Source organism: Rosa rugosa, chromosome 2 (genome assembly GCF_958449725.1).
Source record: "Rosa rugosa chromosome 2, drRosRugo1.1, whole genome shotgun sequence".
Classification (NCBI taxonomy): Eukaryota; Viridiplantae; Streptophyta; class Magnoliopsida; order Rosales; family Rosaceae; genus Rosa; species Rosa rugosa.
Window position 1 is genome coordinate 58906525 of NC_084821.1, and position 24288 is coordinate 58930812.

A 24288-nucleotide genomic window follows, 5' to 3' on the forward strand; every position below is an offset into this window, starting at 1 on the left:
TCAATTTGGTTAAAAATTTGCAGAAATGATCTATACATTAGGACTTAAAAACTGCCCGATCGAGATGTCGGAATGCGATTAAAAAGTGAGTCCCACAAGAGATTCCTTAAGATGACCATAAAAAAGAATCCCTTAATAAAAGGGTCTCACACACACACACACACACACAGTCCTTCTCAGGTAAGGATATCCTTACCTTAGCCTTAGGAACGGATTTTCAGTTTTTGACAACTTTTCGATCACATATTCACATTTTAACCATTCAGTTTTTAGGTCCTAATGTATAGATCACTTTTGCAAATTTTCAGCCAAATTGATTATCGTTAAAGTATCGAACTGGATTAAACCAATGAACGAACCGAATCTGTCGAACCGGAACTGTTCGTGTTCATTATTGTAAATTGCAGTTTTGAATGCCTTAACGATCATCAATTTGGCTTAAATTTTGCAGAGATGATCTGTATATTATGTCCTAAAAACTGAACAGTTAAGATGTGAATATGTGATCGAAAAGTGGTCAAAAACTTGAAATCCGTTCCTAAACTAAGGTGAGGACATCCTTAGCCTAGAAGGACTATATATGTGTGTGTGTGACAAACTCTTCATTCTCCCCCCACTAACTAACCAAATGGCCACCATCATTTTTAATTTTATTCCTAATGTTCCAAAGGCACCAAAGCAACCAAAGTTCATGCACTTCTTAATTTACTTTAACTTGATTATTGATTTTTTTTTAAATAAATAGAGAATTAAACTATATTAGCTAATCTGTGATAGTGGATTTGAGGCGTCAAGTGCCCGCCCACAATCTCTAAAAAAATGAGGCCATCAAAACCAGAAACGTACATATCGCTCGTCCCTTCATTTAAATTTATTAATAATAAAAAAAAAAGAATACAAGAAGAACAAGGGGGACCAAATCAAAACATTCCTCAACAAACTCGATTATTGATTTACTTTAGTACATTATTCAAAGGTGTATGACTAATTAAAACCTACGTAAATGTTTTCTAGTAGAAAACGATCGAAACGTCTTAATTTAAACCCTGATTTGATGTTTATTCAAGCTAAGTTAAGGATATACCCTATGTTTTTTAGTTTTATCTAAATTACAATAATTCCTTGTATTAGGAAACTAGGCACTGATGTGCACTCTATGTCTCTGTAGCGTCTCTGGAGTAGTACCGAATGAGGATATCCGCTCTCTCTACGATCTGAAATGTATAATGAGTGGGTCTATTTCTACGTACCATTGAGGGTACTACCACTGCCTTCTTGTCTGTCTATGTCCTTAAATGATAGCGGAAGGGTATGTAACGGCCTATTCTGGCTTGTGATGAATATACTATTTCGCCCTATGGGCTTGATTCAAAAGGATATATATATATATATATATATATATATATATATATATAGGCAAAATAGCCAAATTACCCCCTAACTTTTCCCGTAGCTGCCAGTTTACCCCCCTGACATTTCAATTTTGATTTTTCACACCCTAGCTTTTCTAACTCTTGCCGATTCACACCCTACCGTTAACTTTTAAATTTTCCATCCAATTTTTCCGTTAACTTGTTGGGCGTTTTCGTCTTTCCAATTGTCACCAAAAAAAAAAAAACTAAACAAACCAATTGTTCAAGAATATCAATACGTACAAATGAGGGTAATTTTTTTTTTTTTTAACTCTTAACACCAACAAAAAAGACATCAACCCTAAAACTGTAAATCATACTCCCTCTCACGAAAACCATAATTGTTGGTTCCTCAACGCGATTGAATAATAAATCATTCAATAGTTCATTACAATTAGAGTTATCTCATCCAAAATAATCTAAAATCCAAATATTCAAGTCATGATTAACTTTCACACAAAACAATGCTAGAATTTTTACATAATCCCTTCACTTAAATTAAAGAGCTAAATTTGATAGCACATTGGTTTTCCAAAATGAAAGCATAATCAACACTTCAACTAATAGTAAGACAAATACTAAAACAATGTTCTGTTCTTTCATCAGTTAAACTATATATCCTAATAGATGCACCACGTACTTGAAATTTTAACAAAGACCACTAATTTATATTCTACAGCTTCCAATGTGTGTTACTGTTGGCAGGAGTAACATGCCTTGTACTTGATTCACTACTTCTAGCTTTAGAAATTGGTTGAGATGCGGTAGCTTCAGTACTGATTGTAGAATGCATTGCCACTTGAGTTATACGAGTGTCACGATTGACCTACAAAACAAACTATGAAAATAAAAGTAAAATTCAGTATATTGTTATCTGACAGTATTAAAAATGAAGAAAAAATAAAAATAAAAAGACTTCACACATAAATTTAAGGATGATTCATAGCATATACCGCAATGCAAAAGACTAGCTTATCATACTCCTCTCCAGGTTCCACATGATGATCAACTTCAATTTCATCTTCAACACAACTCTTGAACTGCCTCATATCTTCATCGCTCTGAACATATTCTTCATCCACAAACCACTGTGCATCTTTAGGATCCAGTACATCTTCATCATTGCTGGAATCTCCATCCAAATCATTATCTGCCAAGACATTAACATCAACAAGTCCTATATCATCATCCGCTTCATCATCCCCATATGCACCCGCTTCATTGTCAGCTTGAACATGATGAGTAACTTGTGATTCTTCATTAAATGCAAGAGTTTCATCCAAAACTATGCAATCACTAATATAGGCAACATAAACCTTTCTAGTGGATTGGTTTAGTGAACACTCTAGAACCCTTAGGCCGTGTTTGTTTTCATGGGACTGGACTGGCTTGGAGTAGCTTATATAAGAAAATTAGTTGTATCCCACGTTTGGCACACACGAGGACTCAATTAAATGAGATAAGAGAGTCCCCGCGTGAAGCTCCCGACCTTCTTACATAAACCCCCCAAAACTCATCGGACTGTGGAAGCAAGGGCTTCAACAACGCTCGTGGGTCTCTCGATCTATTTCGCGATCTTCAGCCTCGTCTCTCCCTCTTGTTCGCGCTTCAACCTCGTGTCTCCACTATCGATCGCGCTTCATCCTCCTTCAACTTCCAAGTTCAATTTCGTTTCTTTCTCATGCTCCTTTTGCTTTGATTCTGATTCCCTCTTCCCTTCGACCCCGTCTAGCTTCTTCTTCTCCTGTATCTAATGTGATTTGTTAAATTAAAGACTATGGATTGATTTTCTATTAACAATTGTTTATGGGTTGTAACAATTGGTGTCTGGGTAGCTTGGATTTGCTAAGAATTGATAAATTTCAAGACTGGGTTTTTTCTTTTTTTTCGTTTAACAACGTCTGTGTTTGCTTTCTTCTTCTTTGGTTGGTTGTTTTCATTGATTTTGGATGTTCATCAATTCTAGGTTTTTTTTTTCTTTGAACAATGTCTGTGTTTTTATCTTCTTCTTTGGTTGGTTGTGTTCTTTGATTTTGGAAGTTGATCAATTCTGGATTTTTTTTTCTTTGAACAACGTCTGTGTTTTTATCTTCTTCTTTGGTTGGTTGTTTTCATTGATTTTGGATGTTACTGTGAAATCTTAGATATGGATCGAAGGCAAATTATGTTGCTCTTATTGGTGGAGTTGTGGCACCTAGAGACAATGTGTGCTTGTACTATGCTTGTGCTACTGATGTTTAATTTGAGACGAAGACGTGCTGAAAGACATGCTCTAAATAATCGTTCATTCGTTAGACGTGAGACTCGTTTGAGTTATCTAGATAGTATTATAGGCAATAGTGACACCGAATGCGTACACGAATTAAGAATGGATAGAAGGACTTTTGGCCTTTTGTGTGAACTGCTTCGCTCAGATGGAAATATAAAGAGTGATGGTTTGGTGTCTGTGGAAGAGCAAGCATGTATGTTTTTACATATACTTTCACATCATGTGAAGAATCGTACTATTAGAGGTAGATTTTTTCAATCCGGAGAGACTATTAGTAGGTATTTCCATTCTATACTACAAGGTGTTTTACGATTGCAAGGTAGTTTGTTGAGGGTACCTGATCCGGTACTTGCTGACTGCACAGATCGTAGATGGAAGTGCTTTAAGGTTAGTTTTTTGTAGAGACTGCAGTTTATTTGCATTGTTTCAGATTGTTAGCATGTTCATCTATATGTGCAGTTTATAAACTTCATGAATATACATATTTTTTAATAGAATTGCTTGGGGGCACTAGATGGAACTTACATTAGAGTGCGTGTACCTGCAATTGACAAGCCAAGATACCGCACAAGAAAGGGTGAAGTCGCTACAAATGTGTTAGATGCTTGTTCTCGTGATATGCAGTTCATATTTGTCTTACCGGGTTGGGAGGGATCTGCATCGGACTCTAGAGTTCTTCACGATGCAGTGACTAGGCCGAATGGGTTAAGAGTTCCCACTGGTGAGGCTATTGGATAAACACTGCACATTCAATTACTGCAGTTTTGGTTCATTTCACACACTAATAGGAATTTATATTTTGGCTATTAGGTTATTATTACCTTGTAGATGGTAGTTACACGAATGGTGAGGGATTTCTTGCACCATATAGAGGAACAAGGTATCATTTGTCGGAATGGGATGAAAGAAATATGCCTACTGATCATGTGGAATATTTTAACATGAAGCATTCCAAGGCAAGAAATGTGATAGAACGGTGTTTTGGAATGCTAAAAGGAAGGTGGGGAATACTAAGGAGTCCATCATTTTATCCAATAAAGACACAATGCCGCATAATTACGGTTTGTTGTCTTTTGCATAATTTTATTAGGAGAGAGATGTCAATTGATCCGATGGAGTATGCAGTATGTGAATTAGATGCACAAAATGGGGAAGAAGCTGATGTAGTTGGCACGGTTGAAGCATCTAATCAATGGACTACTTGGAGGAATGAATTAGCTTTACAAATGCATAATGAATGGATGGGAAGAAGGGCTGTAAGGGCTGCCGGAGATACAGGGGTTTCAGGTGTTGCTGCAAGGGCTGCAAGAGCTGCAGGGGATGGAAGAGCTGCATGGGCTGCTCCAGCTTCAAGAGAATAAATGATGCAGTTTCTGCTTTATAAGCCTTTTAGTACTAAGGATCATTATTTATGTAGCTTTTGATTTGTTGTATGAATACATTAATGCATTTTAATGCTTAGGAGTGTAAAGACCTAGTCTTAATTTGTGTAGAAACGACTCGATTATGTTTCACACTTGATCATTATGAATTGATTCTAGAGTGTTTATTGATATATTGCTCTGACATCTTGGCTGGCTTGGATGACAATGGGAATGCATTTTAACTTTAGAAGAGTCATTCGTCTTTTTTTTTTTTGGTTCTTGTGATCTGTTCCTTTGGTTTCAGCCATTTAATATGTTCAAACCATGGGTTCCCTTGATCATTTGGGAATTGAACTGATTTAAGATTTTTCATGTATGGTAGTTTCTTTTTAAATTTCTTTTTTGTTGGTGCTCTGCTCTGAAATACTAGCTGAAAGAAACTGTATATGATTTGAGAATGGTCTTGTATTGTATTTTAAAAGAAGTTGAGAATGCATTTTAATGAGCTTAATTAGATTAAAATGCCTTCTTTTTCCCCCTTTTGATGTTGGATTCAACGAGGTAGGGACTGTGTATGTGCGTATATATGTTTCCCTTAAAATCTAGTAATTTGTTTTTGCCATTCTTTTAGATTTTCTGTGAATTTCCTTGCAGCATGAACCCAGTTGGCAACTAGCAGTCTAGACTTCCAGACTTATTGAAACCTTATTATTGTTTATCAACCTTTATTATATAATGTGACTATCATGACATTACCTGCTGAGGCTCTTAAAATGTCGTCTTGACCCTTTTTTATTGTCTATGACGCTGAGATTCACTATTCATCATGTTGATCGAATGTGTCTTGCTCTCTTAGTGGCCCTCTTGTTTCCCTCAGATGCTCTTTTAGCTGATGTTTATGTTTTTCAAGTGGTAAGATCCCTTCACTGGATGGGACTTACAGTACTGTCATTGAACTCTAGAGTAGACAAAAAATATTTAGGAATCCTTAAAACAAAAAAATTCTAAGCATGATTGAATGAGAAGGAAATGGTGCGAGGTTGACTGGATGAAGTGAGCTTAGAAACGAAGTTGATTGCCATGAAAAAGTTCTCGAGCTTTATTTTTCATTTTTGTTTGGAGCTGTGGTTGCCCTTATATTAAAGTGATATGTTTTTGCCTTTCTGATTCAATGTGAATTTCCTTGCAGCTTCAACCCCGGTTGGCAAGTCTACTGACCGTGGTGCTTTGCTTGAGTGACAATCTATAAAACTAACTATGAAGGACTTCCAGACTTATCAGTACCTTCTTATGGTTTTAGGATATATTTGGCCTTTTGGTTTTATGGTTTCATGATTTGTGAATTTGTGTTCTTTTGTTATGAGAATCAAGTTGGAGGGTGAGAAAGTGTGGGTTTTTCAGTTTTGTTTTCTTGCATTGGATGATTAGTTTACGAGTTTTCTCTTGGATTTTGGTTGCATTACAGTTTTGGTTGCATTTTTGTTGCATTGCAGTTTTGGTTATGTTGAAGGATATCGACATAATGTGTGCCTCTACAAACTAGGGTTTAGAGTTGTAATAGGAATGTGTTCTAGGTATTCAATTGTAATCGGATTCTATTACCTTTATGGGTACCTTGTAACTCCCTATTTAAAAGGCTCCTATTATCAATAATATACACACAATTCCATTCTCCTACAACACGTTATCAGCACGAGCTTTAACCCTAGCCTAAGAAAAAAAAGAAAAAAAACCCTAAAAACAAAACTGCAGCCGCAAGCCCTAGCCTAAGAAAAAAAAAACCCTACAGCATCCCCGCAGCCTCCAACCTCCCTGCAGGCCTCCAGTCCACGCACCAGCCCTCGCAGACCTGCACACCGCCTGCGCACCCGCACTGCTGCTGCCCCCAAGGGCGTAGCTAGCCTAGGGCGAAAAGGATCAATTGACCCTTCTCAATTTTTGAAAAATCCTTAATTAGTCTCAATTTTTAAAATTCAATACAAATTTATCTTAATTAATTTTAATTATCCTTGAACTTTAATGGAATGAAATAATATTTTACACTATTAATACACTACATATATCTAATTAATACTAATCTTTTCAAGGTTTTCTTACCCTATTGATCGATATATGCCCATATGCGCATATTTACGATTCTTTATTAACATGCTAAATTGAAGTAACACATAAGTTTTTCTATATTTATCATTCATCTTAAATCCCAAAATTTATTCAACATGATTTAAGGATATTTCAATTTCAGCATTAGTACAAGAAATATTACACCTAAATTTTCTTAATTATACTAATATATATATTTTTTTGGAAAACAAATTGTGTTATTTTTAGAGGACGACTAGAAATGAATATAATTTGTTAGTTAATAAAGTTTGACCCTCCTAATTTCAAAAAAAAAAAAGTTTGACCCTCCTAAGAGAGATTTTTGGCTACGCCACTGGCTGCCCCCGCAGCCCCTGCACACCTCCTGTGCACCTGCCAGCCCACCGCAGCCTCCCTGCCACAACACCACTGCTGTGCGCTGCAACTTGCGCACCAGCCCGCGTTGCTCCTGCTGCAAGTCCCTGCCAGCCTACCACGACCCCGCACCAGCCCTGCAGCGCATCTGCCCCGCAGCCCGCGCAGCAGCCCTGCAGCGCATCTGCCCCGCAGCCCCTGCAGCAGCCCTGCAGCCCGCCACCGCAACCTGCGCGCTGCTACCTGCGTCCCAGCCTCCCTGCCGCGCTGCTGCTTGCGTCCCAGCCTTCCTGCACTGCTGCTGCCTGAGTCCGTGCACATCCTTCTACAGCCCGAAGCCTCCGCAGCCCAGCGATTGCCTTCTGCCAGCGAAAGAAAAAAAGAAAGAAAAAAAACCAGAAAACAAAAGAAGAAGAAGACGCACAGAAGAAGGGGAAGGAGTGGGCCCAAAGAAGAAAAGAAGAAAGAAAAAAAAAGGGGGGGGGGGGGGGGGAGCAGGCTTGGGCCCGAAAAGAAAAAAAAAAAAAAAGAAAAAAAAAAAAAGAAGGGAGAAGGGCAGCCCACCAACTGCCAATTTCCAACTAGATTCCGGCAAATTTAGCTACACGTCTGCATCAACACGCGCGTGTTCTCAAGCCCAAAATCATCACGTAAGTTTTTGTAATTAAAGTTGCTGCTTTCATGTATTTTAAATTCTTTTATTTTATGCAGAATATTGGAATATATGTCGCCAAATGATTTTGAGTATTTAACAAAGCGGAATTGTGGGGATTCGCGCTTAACGAACTAAGAGTGTTCGTATGAACTAAAAGTGTTCATAATTAAACGAACTAAGAGCGTTCGTATGAACTAAGAGTGTTCATAATGCTTGGACTAAGAGCGTCCATAAAGCATCAAATTGTGACCATATTAAAAACATCATTGTTTGGTCTAATCCAAAAGAGATTCTTGGAAATCGATTTCTTGGTAGCATAGCTCGGAAATCTTATTATTGTTAGTTTTCGTGGAAGTTTAGCTCCGAAACTAATTCGTTCTTGTTTCACCCCTTTTTCAAGATGTCAAACTCGTACATACTCGATTTTGTTCCATTGGATTATGCAGGCAAAAGATACCTAACGTGGGCTCAGGATGTTAAGCTCCACCTTATTGCCCGTGACTTATTGCATACAATCCAAGAGCTTTGTCCTATAGAAACAGCTCCAGACCCTCAAACTGAGAAAGATATTTCCAGGGCACTTGCCTTCATGAAATGTCACATGGATAGTGACCTCCAGTTTGAGTTCATAAATGAGGATAGCGCTATAAAGCTTTGGCAAGCGCTTCGCGAACGATATGGCAATGTTCGTGACTCCATCCTTCCGAATACAGAAGCAGAATGGAAAGATCTTCGCTTCTCTGAATTTGACACAGTCATGCAATTTTATTCGGAAGCCCTCCGCATCAGAGCAATGATGCACTTCTGTGGCCAGATCATCACAGAAGAACAATTGATTGAGAAAACCCTCAATACCTTCCCTGTCTATGCTATGAGGTCCTGTGATTTATTTCGGACTCATATAATTGCAAGACGGATCACAAGCTTTCAAAAGCTTATTGAAGCTATGGAAATTGCTGAAAGGCAAGACAACGAGCTTGTGAGAAGAGAAATTGATAGGCTTCGAGATAGCTATCCAGAGCATAGTCCCATGGCTAGAGAAAGTCGCCATAGACGTCATGATCCATATGATCGAAATGCTCATGAAGGTAGTCGCCAAAGGCGACAATCACGCCACCGTAGGAGCAGTGATTTTGAGGGACTAAGGGTTGGAAACCATAGAGCCAACGTTGGCCATGGTCATAATCTTCCAACGCCTCAGGTCCTAGGGACCATGCACATTGCGACAATGAGCCTCAATCAAGGGAGAATCCTCTTCATGGTATCTATTTCTGATATGGAACGTCTGATCAATGGGCCTGAGTTTGCAATGTACCTAAGAAGGTAGCTGCCTCACAGTGATCAAGACATCGAGTTCAAGAAGACTTTAAATCTGGCGATGAAGACAAAATGCCGCAGATTTTTAGAGTAGTCTTTTATTTCCAAGAATTTTGTAATGGCAATATGCCTTAGTCAATAAATGACAATTGTATTAACTCTTCTCATGTGGCGCACCCAATGAAATATGATGTCTAGAAAAGTCATTGAGATTAGTGGTACTTAAGAGAGCCTCGCTCCACCAACATCTCTCTCTACTTTCCTGGTCATATTTGATTGGAGTTACCAAACGGATAGAGTGACTACAATGTGTCTTACTTTGATTTTATTTTGGATTAGATTTTGGAAACTTTGATGTAATCATTGGCTATTAATAAAGTGTCAATTCTTTTACTTAATGTCTTGGACATACCTTAATTCGAACTTTATTATATAAGAGCCAATGGTTTTCATGTGGAAACACATTATGAGAATGGAGAGAGTTCCTTTGCATCACCTCTAATGACTACGGACATAAACGAGTATTAGAGAAACTTATGTGTCGCTCTAGTGGGTTGTATGAAACCACTATTGAATCCAACCATGTCATGAGAGACGACTTATGGGATTCTGACACATATAGGCTTTGGCATGACCGTTTGGGACACCCAAGTCGTGACATGATGATCCGTGCATTAAAAGACTTCACACGGACATCTATTTTTAGAACGAAGAAAAGTAAGAACCAAGAATTGGTTCGAGGAGCTGCACATGCGCCTCATGGCGCCATGATTGTGCAAGACCGGCCACACATGGCCGACACCGCCTACCCCCTGCGGCAAATACATGACATTGACGCCATAAACTCCTCTCTCTACTTCTCAAGTCCATTTTGACATTGTGGCTTAACCAAAACCTTCATTGGTTGATTATAAGGCCCATGTTTCGTTCTGTAAAGTCTGTTCTTTAGGATTGAGACCATCCTATGCAAAGGAGATTGAGGAAATAATTCCATTCTTACAAAGAATCTAAGAGAATTTTGTGGATTTGATCAACCAACTTGCGGACCGTATAGATGTTTTATGGCGTTGGTTGATACGCAAACATGCTGGTCACGTGTTGTGCCATTATCCACTCGTAATGCTGCTTATACTACACTCCTAGCACATAACATATGGCTATGGGCTCACTACCCAGATCATCCCATTCAGTCAATTTGACTTGATAATGCTAGAGAGTTTACATCGAAAATTTTCGATGACTATTGCATATCATTGGGTATTGATATCAAGTATCATATTCCCATGTACAGACCCAATTGGTCTGGCGGAAAAGCCACCATTAAAAGACTACGATGGTAGCCCGGACTTTGGTAATGCGCACCAATATTTCCGCTTGGGTTATGCAATATCTCATGCAGCTATGCTAATTCATCTACGACTCATAGCAGCCACTCAACCTTTATTTGCGTTACAGCTAGTGACTGGGTTCGAGTCTAATATCTCGTACTTATGCATATTTGAGTGTGCAGTTCATGTGCCAATTGCGCCGCCACAGCGTATCAACATGAGTCATTGCAACGAATGCATATATATATTTGTTGGACATGAGTCTCCAACTATAAGTCCGCTACGTAAAACCCTTGACAGGCGATCTCTATTTCGCTGGATTTGCGAATTGTCACTTTGATGAGACAGTCTTCCCGTCGTTAGGGGGAGATTAGAACGTCAATGTTCAACAGGAACGACAGGAATTATCGTGGTCTGTCCCCACTATGTCTCATCTTGATCCCCTAAAAGAGACGAGATCACATATACCTGCTGCAAACATGTCTGCAAGGATTGATGTCCCCACAAGAGGACATGGTGCCACTCAGAGAAGATGGGTACGGCACCACCACCATGGATGGTGGTATGGTGACGCCACAAGGTGGCATAATGGCGTCATAGGCCATGGGTTCCACTAGAGAGCGTAGGAGACCCATAGGTTCGATGGATTCTCGCCCTAAGAAGAGAGTGAGTTTGGCACAACTTGATCCATTGATCATTGATACTCAAAATCCGTCTCATGAGAATATTTTGGATTGTGGTTATGTTCAAGAGACATCGTTGGGGGACGCCTCAATGTTAGAACCAATTCCTGAGAATATAGAGATCTCTACGAACTACACTAGTGTACATGAGGACGTGGAATTGTTGAGAACAATGACATCGAGCCTTACTCCGTTGAAGAATGCCAACGTAGAGAAAATTGGCCTAAATGGAAAGATGTGATCCAGATTGAATTGGATTCACTAACGAAGAGGAATGATTTCGGGCATGAGATGCCAACACCTCCTAACATAAAACATGTTGACATTAATAGGTCTTCGTTAGATAGTGTGATGAGAAAAAGAGATGGTAATCTCGCCTTATGGGGCAAGGTTTCTCACAACGCCCTGGAATCGACTACGAGAAGACATATTCTCTCGTAATGGATGTCATTGCACTCCACTACCTTGTCAGTTTGGTAGTTTCCAAATAACTGAACATGCAGGTTACGAATGTGGTCACTACGTATCTCTATGGGGATCTAGATACGGAATATAATGAAGGTTCTTGTGGACTTCATTTTCCCAAGTCAAGTGGCTCTAGACCACGGAGCGTATTTACAACGAGGTTGAAATGCCCACTAAAATGACTACTTGATTGGGAAGGGATATGATGAACTATGCCCACGCGTTTCCATGACAAGTTCCGGATTTGCAATTGTCGCGGTTTATGTTGATAAACATAATTGAAACCCTTGAGAGCTAAGGGAAACCGCTAAACACCTGAAATCCGAGTTTGAGAGGAAGGACCTTGGGAGAACACGGTTTTGTCTAGATTCAGAACTTGTATACCGTGTCAATAGATGCTTAGGCATTTTGATAAAGTCAAAAATGCACTCCTATGGTCGTCTGTAGTCTTGGCCCTAAAAGGGATCCATTTCGTCCCAGGGATGATGACGAAGACGTGTTAATAGCAGAAGTGCTTACTTATGTACAATAGACGCATTATTGTACTTAGCACAATACAAGACCGGACACCTCAATTATTATGAACTTGTTGGCTAGATATAGCCCCGCGCCAACGCAACGCCATTGGATTGGCATAAAGACAATCTTTCGATATTTGAGAGGTACGATTGATATGGGCTTGTTCTATCCCTACAGAGAGAAAAGAAATAACGGAAGTGTGGGATCGGACTCCACAAAGCAAAACGCCACATTCCGTGCTCCTCCTCCCCTCCATCAAAATGACAACGATGTATTGATGGGTTTTGCTGATGTAGGGTATCTCTCTGACCCTCACAAAGGTCTCTCCCAAACGGGTTATGTCTTTACCATGGGAAGCACAACGATATGTTGGAGGTCTACAAAACAAACCCTTGTTGCTACTTCCTCAAATCATGCAGAGATTATTGCTCTACATGAAGCTGTGCGAGAATGCATATGGCTAAGGTCTATAGTTAGACACATTCGAGGAACTTGTGGTTTGAAGTCTACCACAGATGAACCTACATGCATTTATGAGGATAATGCAGCTTGTATTGAACAAATGAAATTAGGTTTCATCAAGGGCAACAACACCAAGTATATATCGCCTAAGTTCTTTTACAATCAGCAACAACAAGCACTTCTAAATATTGAAGTGAACCAAATCCGATCAGAGGATAATGTAGCGGACTTATTTACTAAGTCGTTACCAAAATCCACCTTCGAGAAACATGTGAAGAGCATCGGATTGAGAAAGTTATCCGAACTCCCATGATTGTAGCAATCAGGGGGAGATATTGACATCAGGGGGAGGCATGATGTCTACATGTTCGATCTCGAAGAGTGAAGGATGTGTTGTGCTCTTTTTGTCCTTCGACCAGGGTTATTTTTGTCCCACAGGGTTTTTGTTACCTGACAAGGTTTTTAACGAGGCAACAATCAAAGCGTCATCACCAAGTTTGAGCGGCACAAGGGGGAGTGTTGAAGGATATCGACATAATGTGTGCCTCTACAAACTAGGGTTTAGAGTTGTAATAGGAATGTGTTCTAGGTATTCAATTGTAATCGGATTCTATTACCTTTATGGGTACCTTGTAACTCCCTATTTAAAGGGCTCCTATTATCAATAATATACACACAATTCCATTCTCCTACAACAGGTTACAGTTTTGGTTGCATTACAGTCTTTAAATTTGGTTGCATTACAGTTTTGGTTGCATTAGTTTACGAGTTTTCTCTTTTGTGGGTAGTTAGCTTAGTTTATTTGCATTGTTTCTCCTGTTTGCTTTGGCATTGCATTGCAAATTATTGTTGTAGTTGAAAGCTCACACTGAACATGGACATAGTCACATAGCACATATTTAAAATTGATCAAGTATTGGCAGCAATTTGTTAAACTGGGAACATTGCAGATTGGCCGAGAAAATGTGCAGTTTGCCAAAGAAAATTAGTAAAATACTCTGAAGAGATTAGGATTAGTTTTGGAAAGCAGAAAAGTTGATAGTGAGTGGAAACTAAACTGGAACTAGAAAATTGTTGCAGTTTGATCATATTTATGCTTCTTTAACCATGAGATGTTGATTTTTTTTCAGAAAATGGAAAGTGGTGATGAAAATACAGAGCAAGGGAAGTCAAGGCGTGTATGGACCAGCTTTGAAGAAGAATCTTTGTTGAATGTTCTTGACGGAATCATTGCTGGAGGACAACGCTGCGACACTGGAAGTTTCAAATCTGGTACTTTACTGAAAATCGAGAATGCTTTAAATCTTTTATGTCTCAATTCCAATCTGAAGGCAAGTCCACATATTGAGTCAAAGTTGAAGAAACTGACGAAAGATTATAGCATAATCTATGACATGATGAACAAGAGTGGATTTGCATGGAATAATATCAAAAAGTGCATTGAAGTTGATAGTAATGAAGTATGGGATACATATTTGCAGGTAATGAGGAAGTTTCATTAAGTTTCATTTTTAATCTAACTGGTTTCATTGCTGCACTGTGATGGTGATTCCTATGCATTTTCTGTCATAGCATAACAAAAAGGCAAAGGGATGGAGAAACAAGAAGTATCCATTATTTGATAGACTAGCTACCATCTTTGGGAGTGACCGTGCGACTGGAATTGGAGCTGAGGTCCCAGCTGATATGATGGAGGAGCAGAGCAACAATGAAGATGGCATTGAAGTTGTGTTCACAAGCCCCATGCACTACTAAAAAGAATTGCTTTTGCGACGCCTATTTTGTGACGGCAAATTGGGCTTTTGCGACGGAAAAAACTTTTTGCGACGGAAAATTGAGCATTTTGCGACGGAAATGTTGGCGTTGCAATAGGTGGCGTCACAAAATCCATTTGCGACGGTAAAATGCCGTTGCAAAAAGTATTTGCGACGGAAAACTGTTGCCGTCGCAATGGTTAAACTATTTGCGACGGGTACTTTGCCGTCGCAAAAAGATATTTCATTTTAAAAAAAAAAGTGGGGTGAATTGGTTGCGACGGATACTTTGCCGTCGCAAAAGAATTTTTCATTTATAAAAAAAATAAAATAAAAAAATAAAAAAAATTGGTGTGAATTGCACACCAAAGCTAATACCATCTGCAACAAATATCATATATTGAAAAATATTATGAAACCCATCATCTATAACCAACCAACAATCACAACCTAAAACAAAGGCTGAAGATTTCAAATCAAAACTAAAAGTAGCCAAAGGAACAAAGCAAAGGCAGAGAGACAACCATAGAATCAAACCTAAAAACCATCAAATTCCATATAAAGAAACAAAATTCAAATATACTTTTCTACCAATTATACACCAATGATTGATAAAGAAACTGATGAGGCATGTTCATTGGTTAAACTGGTACCGACTTTGGAAGTAAGTTGCCCTTTCGCATCTCTGCTCGTCCTACATTTCTCATTGATGACATTTACAAAATCTTCTAAATCTCAGCCTCCGCCATACTCTTTATCATCCTTGTTTCCCTTTGGAAATAAAAATTAATGCAGAATATCCACTCACTCCATACCTGCACAGGACTTTGCAATCAGGCCATGTATTTATCCTTCCATATATAATCTCATGTTTCTTCTTAACATAATTTCCATACCATATTTTGTCAATGTGAAAGCCGTACAAATGTACCAAAATACAATAAACTCACTTCTCAGCCACCGTCAGTGTTAAGATCACTCCCACAGCTCCTCCAGAGAAGGAGGCTAATATGGGATCAACTTCACTGCAATTTCATAGAAAAGCAAGTCAATCAATGAAACTGGAAAAGATAGTAGTATTAACATCATTAGGTTCATGTCTACATATGTAACACGGTCAGTTTCCTAATGTGTGAAACCTGAGGATCTTAACAGTACCGAAGATACTCAAATTAGAATAAAGTTGAACTGAAAAATAAGCGGACCTGATAGTCAAGGGTGTATGCATTAGTTATATTTCTCCTCTAATTCTTCCATTATCAAACTCTACATTTCTGATTCCTCCATTTCTCCCCTGTACAGATCACCAGCCTCTTCCACATATGCAAGTTGAATTAGATATATGCAAGAGAATACTTCTTTGTGGCTGGAATTCCAGCAGGACCAGCCTATAGAAAATCAGTAAAACCAGTTTAGTTTGTGTTTATGTGATAATGTGTGATGGTAGATAATACATCAGATACCTTTGTGACAAAAATGCCATCCTTGGTGAGTCTAGGACTAAATACCCAAATCTGGAAAAACCCTAATCAGGGATTCATGGAAAAAGATAAAGATGAATACTTTTTCTAGATCTCCGCCCTTATCAGGATGGTTCTTGATGCTGTCAGCCCATCTCCATTTTGATTTGTCATACCTGCAAAATTTGAAGATGATGTTCAGAAATTTGAGGCTGTAATCAAAACCTAACAATTAGAAATTTGGGGAGAGAGGTTTACTGAGGGTTTATTAAGAGTCAATAAAAAGTTTAACGTGAGTAAATTGTTTACTGAGCAGTAAGTAGCCCAGAGACATAAAAGTATTATACAACACCATTAATTCTTCAATTAATTAACCAACCAATTAATCTATCCATTACCACTGTTATCAATGGAAATTATCCAAATAAACAAAAGGGCAACTTACATACTACACCAGTACACATATTAAAGATCTGTTGCAGAAGAAATGTATGGGAATTGAAACCTACAAACTTTGAAAAAAAAAAAATCTACCTCCAACTTTTAACAAAACCAGACAGAAGAATAAGAAACACGATAGCTATCATGCACCAATTACCCAGTTGTAAAAAGCAAACAAAAACACAGGTTCATACCTCTATCAATTTGTTTAAATACTGTGTTCTTCCTCCTTCAATTCCCAGAAGCTCCAAAATTATCTACCCTTTGTGCACATATCAAGTAAACAACCGAATTATCTACCTTTTCCATTTAGTTTGTCAAATTTTGTAATTATAATGACAACAGACTTGTAACTTAGCTATCTAGAAAACCCAATCGACCAAGGCCATCCTAGATTTACAATTGACAATATAAATCTCTTCATGACAGAACAGAAAGCAGAGAGAAAATGCAATTCTATATAATCACGATTAAATCCATATATGTATACACACATCAATTCAACATTGAATTTCAAAAACCACCAGCAAACTACTTCAGAAACCATCAAATTTTTATTGACGGAGAGAACGTTGACGGGCTGTTGAAGACCAGTTTTGACTCCATTATAAGCCCACTTGTAACAAAAACGGCAATTGCAAAAACAATTTGCTAATACAAGGACCTTCTCTCCAAACCATTTCCCAGATTCCTCCCTGGACATGAACTGCAAGAAACCAATTTTAGTTGAAATTTCATGGATCTTAACGCCAAGTCCATCATTATTTAATAAACACCTAACAGATATGATTGGTATCAAGTTATCAACATATTCTGTAACTGCCTACCTTATCGAAGAAGAGGGAGTATCCATCCACGACACAAGGACTCTGAGGAGAAGAGAGAAATAGAGAGACTCAGGTCAGTCAGGTCAGGTATACTATTTCAGATCCAACCCATATAACTTTTTGTTCCACCGAATCCAATCAGCAAAACTGATTAATCTCACCAATCCACACCCCAAAATCAGATCGACCCACCTCACCAAAACTCAGAAACACAAGAAAGTTCTATCGCAGTTGAGGATCGGACCTCCGTCGTTGCCGAAAAGAATCCAAATCAAAACCAAATCTAATGGCAGAACCGCCCAGGCCAATCCGCCCAAACGCACAGACGCCCAGGCGCCCAGTCGCCCGTTTAGGCCGCCTAGGTGGCCGCCGAAACCCCAACCGCCCAGCTCCACCGATTCGACATTAATCGCGGCGGAGACCCACCGCCCAGCGCCTAGGCGGCCTGGGCCCTAAACGCTAAAACCCAAAACAGTGATGAATCCCTAATAGTAACCAAATCAAACCCTAGAAATTGAGAAATTGAGAGAATTGAAAAATGAAGAAAGTAAATGACCTGTTTGGGGAGCACTGAGGCGTCGGCCTTGCTTCCCATGATATCATGCTTGCACTACAGGAAAACGAATCATTTACGACGTGCCAAAAACGCCGTAAATGAAAATTTACGACGTGCAAATCCGTGCAAAAGTGCGCCCTTATAGACCGCGTCGTAAAAAACGAAATTTTTTTTGTCTTTTTACGGCGTGCATTTGCACGCCGTAAATAACCCAAAAGCACGCCGTAAATGACCTAAAAACACGCCGTTAAACTTGATATGCACGCCGTAAATGACCTTAAAGCATGCCGTAAATTTTAGTTTAAGGCATGCTTTGCACGCCGTAAATTCAATTTTTTTAAAATAAAAAAAATATTCTTTGTTGTTCCAATGTCACCCAAAAACTTTATAAATAAAAACGAATAACACATATGTCTAATTCTTTGCTTGTTGCAATTTCATAAGAGAACCTTCACTTGTATAAAAAGTTAAGCAGCATACAAACAAATGCTGTGGAAGCAATCACAAATGAAGCTTATAGCAAAACCAATACAAATAAAATAAACCTTAAAGTGGTAGTGTAAAGCCACTGGGGTGGATTGCCTCAAAACATTCACTGCACATTGCCACATTCCACTTCAAATACATCTTGTTTCTTGCAAACAGGGCACTGAGGGCACTCATCAAACGCAAGGGAGGCGCTCTGGACGTGAAGCCCTTTGTAGATGCAAGGCCAGCAGTACAGATGGCCACAGAGGGTGACCACTGGCTCGTGTGAAAAGTCTGAGCAGATGTTGCAGTCAAAGCCGCCTTTAGAATTTTCAGAATCGGCTGTTGCACCTAAGATGGACTTCCATTCACGTGCACAGTATTGCTGCATTTCCATCTTTCTGCTCTTCCAATTTGATTCTTCCACCTGAGATAAGATATGAAACCAGTTAATACCAGACTCTTAAGCTACCTGATCTCGTTAGCTTATTATGAAATCCTCTACCATCAACTATAAACCATTCTTGATTCGTTCTTTAGTTTGGTTAAAGTACCATTAAGTCATTCCCCTCTAAAAGTGTCATTCCCCTTTACATCATTTAGCATTCCAGATTTCAGCATTTTATCATATAGCTCCTTCACAGCCTCTGCACTTAACAGAAACAGAGATTACTTCCACCTGAACGTAAACAACAATATTGAGCAATATACGCCAATTCAAAGCTACAATATACCACATTCTACATGGTGTCTCTGAAGTCTAAACTCAATGGTGCACAAGAACAATTAGATGGTTGCAATACACTATTTCCTGGAAATAGTTTCATGGTTATTGGCCAAAGCATCAAGTTCTGTAGAGAAAAAAAGGAGAGAGAGAGAGAGAGAGAGAGAGAGAGAAACAGGGGCACATAATAGAGTGCATTGATAATAAGAGCTACTTACCTTGACAATGAGGAGGCTATACAATCTGGAATACGCTCAGAAGATGGGGAGAAGCAATACACTTGTCTGTTAGCGGTGTGTTTCTTCAAAGCATATCTTGCAGGACCCCAAAAATTTTAAGGTTAACAATAGGTGGAATGCAATATATACACTTAAATTTTAAGGAGGGATTGTTCGATACAGCTGCTTCTGGCTTTAATGAAAGTGCACCAGCTCTGCTGTGGGAAGGAGTTATCGAGCGTACCTGTAACACTAGTACAAATGATCACATTACAAATCTGGCCTATACATAGTTAAAAGGATGCAATAGCATTATATTCCAGTATGTAATAGAACAAGGTTCTTATAATCATGCATGCTTCCAAAGTCCAAACATAAAGAACGCGGATAAAAGCTTAAAGTTTCAACACTAGTATTTGCTGGATATTATATAATTCAAGCATATTTGAGTATGTTCTTATAATCATGCATGCTTATAAAGTACAAACATAAAGAACCCGGATAAAACATTAAAGTTTCAACACATGTATTTGCTGGATATTATATAATTCAAGCATATTTGAGTATGTTCTTATAATCATGCATGCTTCCAAAGTCCAAACATAAAAGAACCCGGATAAAAGCTTAAAGTTCCAACACAAGTATTTGCTGGATATTATATAATTCAAGCATATTTAAGTCCTAACTATATTGTTCTGTTTCTGAGATGGAAAAGGGGTGAGCACAAGTTATACCTGACCATTAAGCTCTTGCTGTTTGCCTTTTATCATGCCAACCTGCTTCTTACCACCACTCTCATTATCATTGTGCTTCCCACCTCCACTAGAATCTTGTGAGTTAGCTTTTGAATTTAATGTCGAAAAACCTTGCATATACCTAGATGCAACAGCTGCCTTTTCCTCTTTAATAACAATCTTTTGTCTCGAGGTTTCTTCTTTAGCATCGGAGGACTCCCTTGATTTCAAACTATTGCTTCCTGCATGATCATCAGCTTGGACTGGACCCTCTGATGGCTCCACCATTTGATCTAATTTAAAATCCCTCCTTAAAATTTAAGTGTATATATTGCATTCAACTCCTTTGATCTAATTTAAAATCCCTCCTTAAACCTTAAATAACCACTCTTCGATTTGACTGTTCTTGTTTATAGTAATAAAGGAAATCTACAATGAAATATCTCATATATATAACTCAGCTAGATTTGTATAAAGCAGTCCACAAGTACACAGAAACAGAAAATTGGACATAGAAGATTAATGGCAAGAGCTCGTAATTCATTTCTACCGTACCTTCTTGGTGCAGTTGCCAGATGTAGATCCTTGTGTCCTGAATCTTCAACATCTCCCGCATTGATTCCCTGAGCAATCATTGCACATAAATCTCATCGCTCCATTAGAACTTCGATTTAGTCACTTCTGAAGCAATTTTCACTTGAAATTTACTTCTAATCATAGAATTGGGAGCAAACACACTCAATTCCGGCGAGAAGTCGAGAAAAAACTAAGAAAATCGATCGGAAATTTGAAAATTAACTGAAATCAATTACCAGAGCAAACGTTTGTGAAGCTTACACTTATCGATCGATTCGAAGAGGTCGTCTTCATCATCGATGTCTTCGCGTTCGACGAGAAGTAGCTGGCTTCTCTCTATTCGGTTCTAAGGACCATCCCATTAACGGCGTCAGATTTCTGGATATCACCTCAGCCGTCGGTGGATCTTCCTGCCCCGCCGGCATCGGACTCCCAAAATCCGATTTGAAGAGTAGATTTGAGATAATGAGTCTCTGTGAGGACGCGGACAATCTCGGTGGTGCTTCCTCCGTCGCCGGAAACGGGAAGCACTTGGGCGACGCGAGTGGTGAAATTCTTGAGCTCCTCGATGACGCTGTTGAAGGCGGTCCCGCCGGATAAAACGAAGAAGGAAGGCTGGGCGGCGGGGAAACGGTTGCGAGTGGAGGAGGAGGAGCAGCGGCAGTGGTGAGGGTTTTGGGAGCGGAGGAGATTTTGAGAGAGAGAGAGTCTCTGAGACCAAAAATTTTGGGGCTTTCGCGGAATCACAGCATACAACACAGAGCGCGCCTTTAATAAAAACAATATTGGCAGTTTAATGGCGCGCATACAACGCACGCCGTAAAATATGTAATTAAAATATATCATTCACAACGTGCTTTTATTATTCGTCGTAAATAATACATTTTTACGGCGCGCATTCAATGCACGCCGTAAATTACGTGTCGTGAATAATCAGTTTTCCTGTAGTGTTGTAAAGGGATTTGTCAAAGGAAATGGACTCGGTGAACGGGTGAAGTGCTTGACGGCGTTGGTGAAGCGCTCGAATGTATCAGTGAAGCGCACAACGGCTTCGGTGAGGCCCTCCTCGTAGCGGTCGCCCTAGAGATTGGCCTCCTTGGGCTTGGTGGCGGAGCAGTGGAGTCGAGTTTGGGCATGGGTCTGTGATCAACAAAGGGAAAGGAGTGGTGGAGAAGTGAGGAAGAGAGGAGTGAGAGTCAGGTGGTTTTAAAAAAAAAATAATAAAAAAGTTTATATTTGCGACGGCAAAACGAAAATGCGTAGCGATTAATAACAAATCTTACTACGGTAAAGAGTTACTGTTGCTAATAATAAAAGTCATTCGCTACGGACAATTTGCAGTTGCAATTGGTCATCAATTGCGACGGAAATGGATGCCGAAGTAAAAAACCGAAGCAATTGGAATTCTTTTTAGTAGTGATGTCAATGAGCACAGGACAATCTCAGGTTAGTCAGAAAAAAGAGGAAAAGAAATGATGAAGATAAAATTATGATTGCATTGGATAAATTGTTTGAAGAATCTGGAAAAAGAATGCAAGCAGTGACTGATGCTATAGTGAAAGGTAATGCATGAAGATCGATCTGATATTGCCAAGGGACTTAAGAAAATGTGACTTTCTGTTATAGACCAAATTGAGGCATTGAAAATCATTTTGGATAAGCCCCAAAATATCTCTGTGTTCATGTCCTTAGATGATGAAGTGAGAAAAGTGTATGTGGATAACTTGCTTGCGGGCACTGCTAGAGGATCTACCTAACTGCTGCATGAGGATATGTTCTTTTTTTTTTGTTTGGAAAACTGCAAGAGTTGCTGCAGTAGCTTATGTTGGACAAGCTCCTTCTTTTGCTAGATTAACATTCATTTTTGTAATTGATAGATGGAACTTGTGAATGTTAAATATGTGCATTAGGGACTTGTGAATGTGTAAAAATTAACTACAAGCATGGAACTTTATTAGCATGTGTTGTATTAATAGGTGGACTTGTGAATGTGTTGTATTAATAGGTGGACTTGTGAATGTTTCTACAAATTACCAACTTTTAGTCCAATGCACAAACAAACATGGGATATGACTATTTTGACTATTCTGCACTTTAGTCCTAAGCAGTACCAAACATGGGTCATGTATTAACATAACATATCCCAGGCTAGAAGAGTCCTAGACTATTATAGGAAATAAGGTGGGGGATAATAGTCCCACGTAACAAACACAACCTTATGTCACTATCTATCTCTACCAAACCATCAGTTTTATGGTAGAAAAAGTATTGAATTCTCTCAATATCATATCCAAGATTTCTAGCAATTACTGCCAAGTCCCACTTGCTAAATAAGTTAACGTCATAGTTGTCTGCCCAACATACAGAACCACCCACATACTCTCCACTAGAAAATACACCCCCATGTCTAATTTCAAGAGTAAAATTGTCTGGATCAACTGTAGAAAACACACACACAAAAGGAAAAAAAAAACATTTAATTAGTTAATTAAATTACAACGAATGACTATATATATATATATATATATAGGATTTTTCTCAGGTAAGGATGTCCTTAGTTTTTCTTATGGAACGGATTTACTGTTTTCACCCACTTTCCGATCACATTTTCACATCTTAACCGTTCAGTTTTTAGGTTCTAATGTATGGATCACCTCTGCAAAATTTCAGCAAATTTGGTGATCGTTAAGGCGTCCAAAACTGCAATTTACACGAACGAACCGAATCTGTCGAACCGGAACCGTTCGTTTACATTGTTGTAATTTGCAGTTTTGGATGCCTTAATGATCACCAATTTGGCTGAAATTTTACATAGGTGATCTATACATTAGGACCTAAAAACTGAACGGTTAAGATGTGAAAATTTGATCGGAAAGTGGGTGAAAACCGGAAATTCGCACCTAAGAAAAACTAAGGACATCCTTAGTGTAGCCGGACTGATATAGGATTTTTCTCAGGTAAGGATGTCCTTAGTTTTTCTTATGGAACGGATTTACTGTTTTCACCCACTTTCCGATCACATTTTCACATCTTAACCGTTGGGTGAAAACCGGAAATTCGCACCTAAGAAAAACTAAGGACATCCTTAGTGTAGCCGGACTGTATATATATATATATATATATATATATATATATATTAAAGCATGAACAGAGCCCTAAAATAAAGTAGTGTAGTTGTTGTTGACTTGCCCTAAAATCAATTGAAGTAGGAAACTGAATGAGAAGGTTCACTTATTGACTTCAAGTCTTCTCCTCCATTATTGACTGCAAGCCTATGTATTTTAGATTAAGAAAGACACAAGTTGACATAAACAACTCTTAACTCTCTCTCTCTCTCTATATATATATATATATATATATATATATATGCAGAACAAGAATGCAATGCTGATCATAAAGATGATAGCTTTTATAGATATATATACATTAATCAAATAAACATGCAGCAGCAGCAACAACGTCTTCTATATGTATATATAATCAACCCACATTATGCGTAAGTTTGAATAGTTAAATGACCTAGATAACATAAAATTGTAATCCAAGGAGTTAACTATTAAAGCATGAACAGAGCCCTAAAATAAAGTAGTGTAGTTGTT

The 24288-nt window shown here is 38.7% G+C and overlaps 1 protein-coding gene across 33 annotated transcripts; it reads right to left on the minus strand.

The window, feature by feature from the left end:
- Positions 1-15216: 15216 nt before the first annotated feature.
- LOC133728855 (uncharacterized) lies at positions 15217-21449 on the minus strand. Of its 33 annotated transcripts, none has more exons than XR_009856056.1 (10): positions 20951-21447; positions 20669-20736; positions 20114-20385; positions 18992-19623; positions 17414-18864; positions 16781-17292; positions 16149-16321; positions 15891-16073; positions 15582-15710; positions 15217-15500 (listed from the first exon to the last, which is right to left on the minus strand). XR_009856056.1 is itself a non-coding variant. In XM_062156284.1 (4 exons), the coding sequence occupies exons 1-3, from the start codon at positions 20727-20729 to the stop codon at positions 19465-19467; spliced, it is 513 nt and encodes a 170-aa protein (XP_062012268.1). In that variant the 5' UTR covers positions 20730-21449; the 3' UTR covers positions 18381-18864; positions 18992-19464. The 33 variants fall into 33 exon arrangements, 1 of the variants encoding a protein (XP_062012268.1); XR_009856054.1 differs by having other exon boundaries at positions 20114-20406; XR_009856051.1 differs by having other exon boundaries at positions 20114-20542.
- Positions 21450-24288: the final 2839 nt, after the last annotated feature.

Coding starts and splice junctions, on each gene's coding strand:
- LOC133728855 (XM_062156284.1), bottom strand. CDS start 20,729: ATGCGGGAGATGTTGAAGATTCAGGACACAAGGATCTACATCTGGCAA. Junction 20,407..20,668: donor CTGGCAACTGCACCAAGAAG/GTACGGTAGAAA, acceptor ATTTTAAATTAG/ATCAAATGGTGGAGCCATCA. Junction 19,624..20,113: donor AGCAAGAGCTTAATGGTCAG/GTATAACTTGTG, acceptor CTAGTGTTACAG/GTACGCTCGATAACTCCTTC.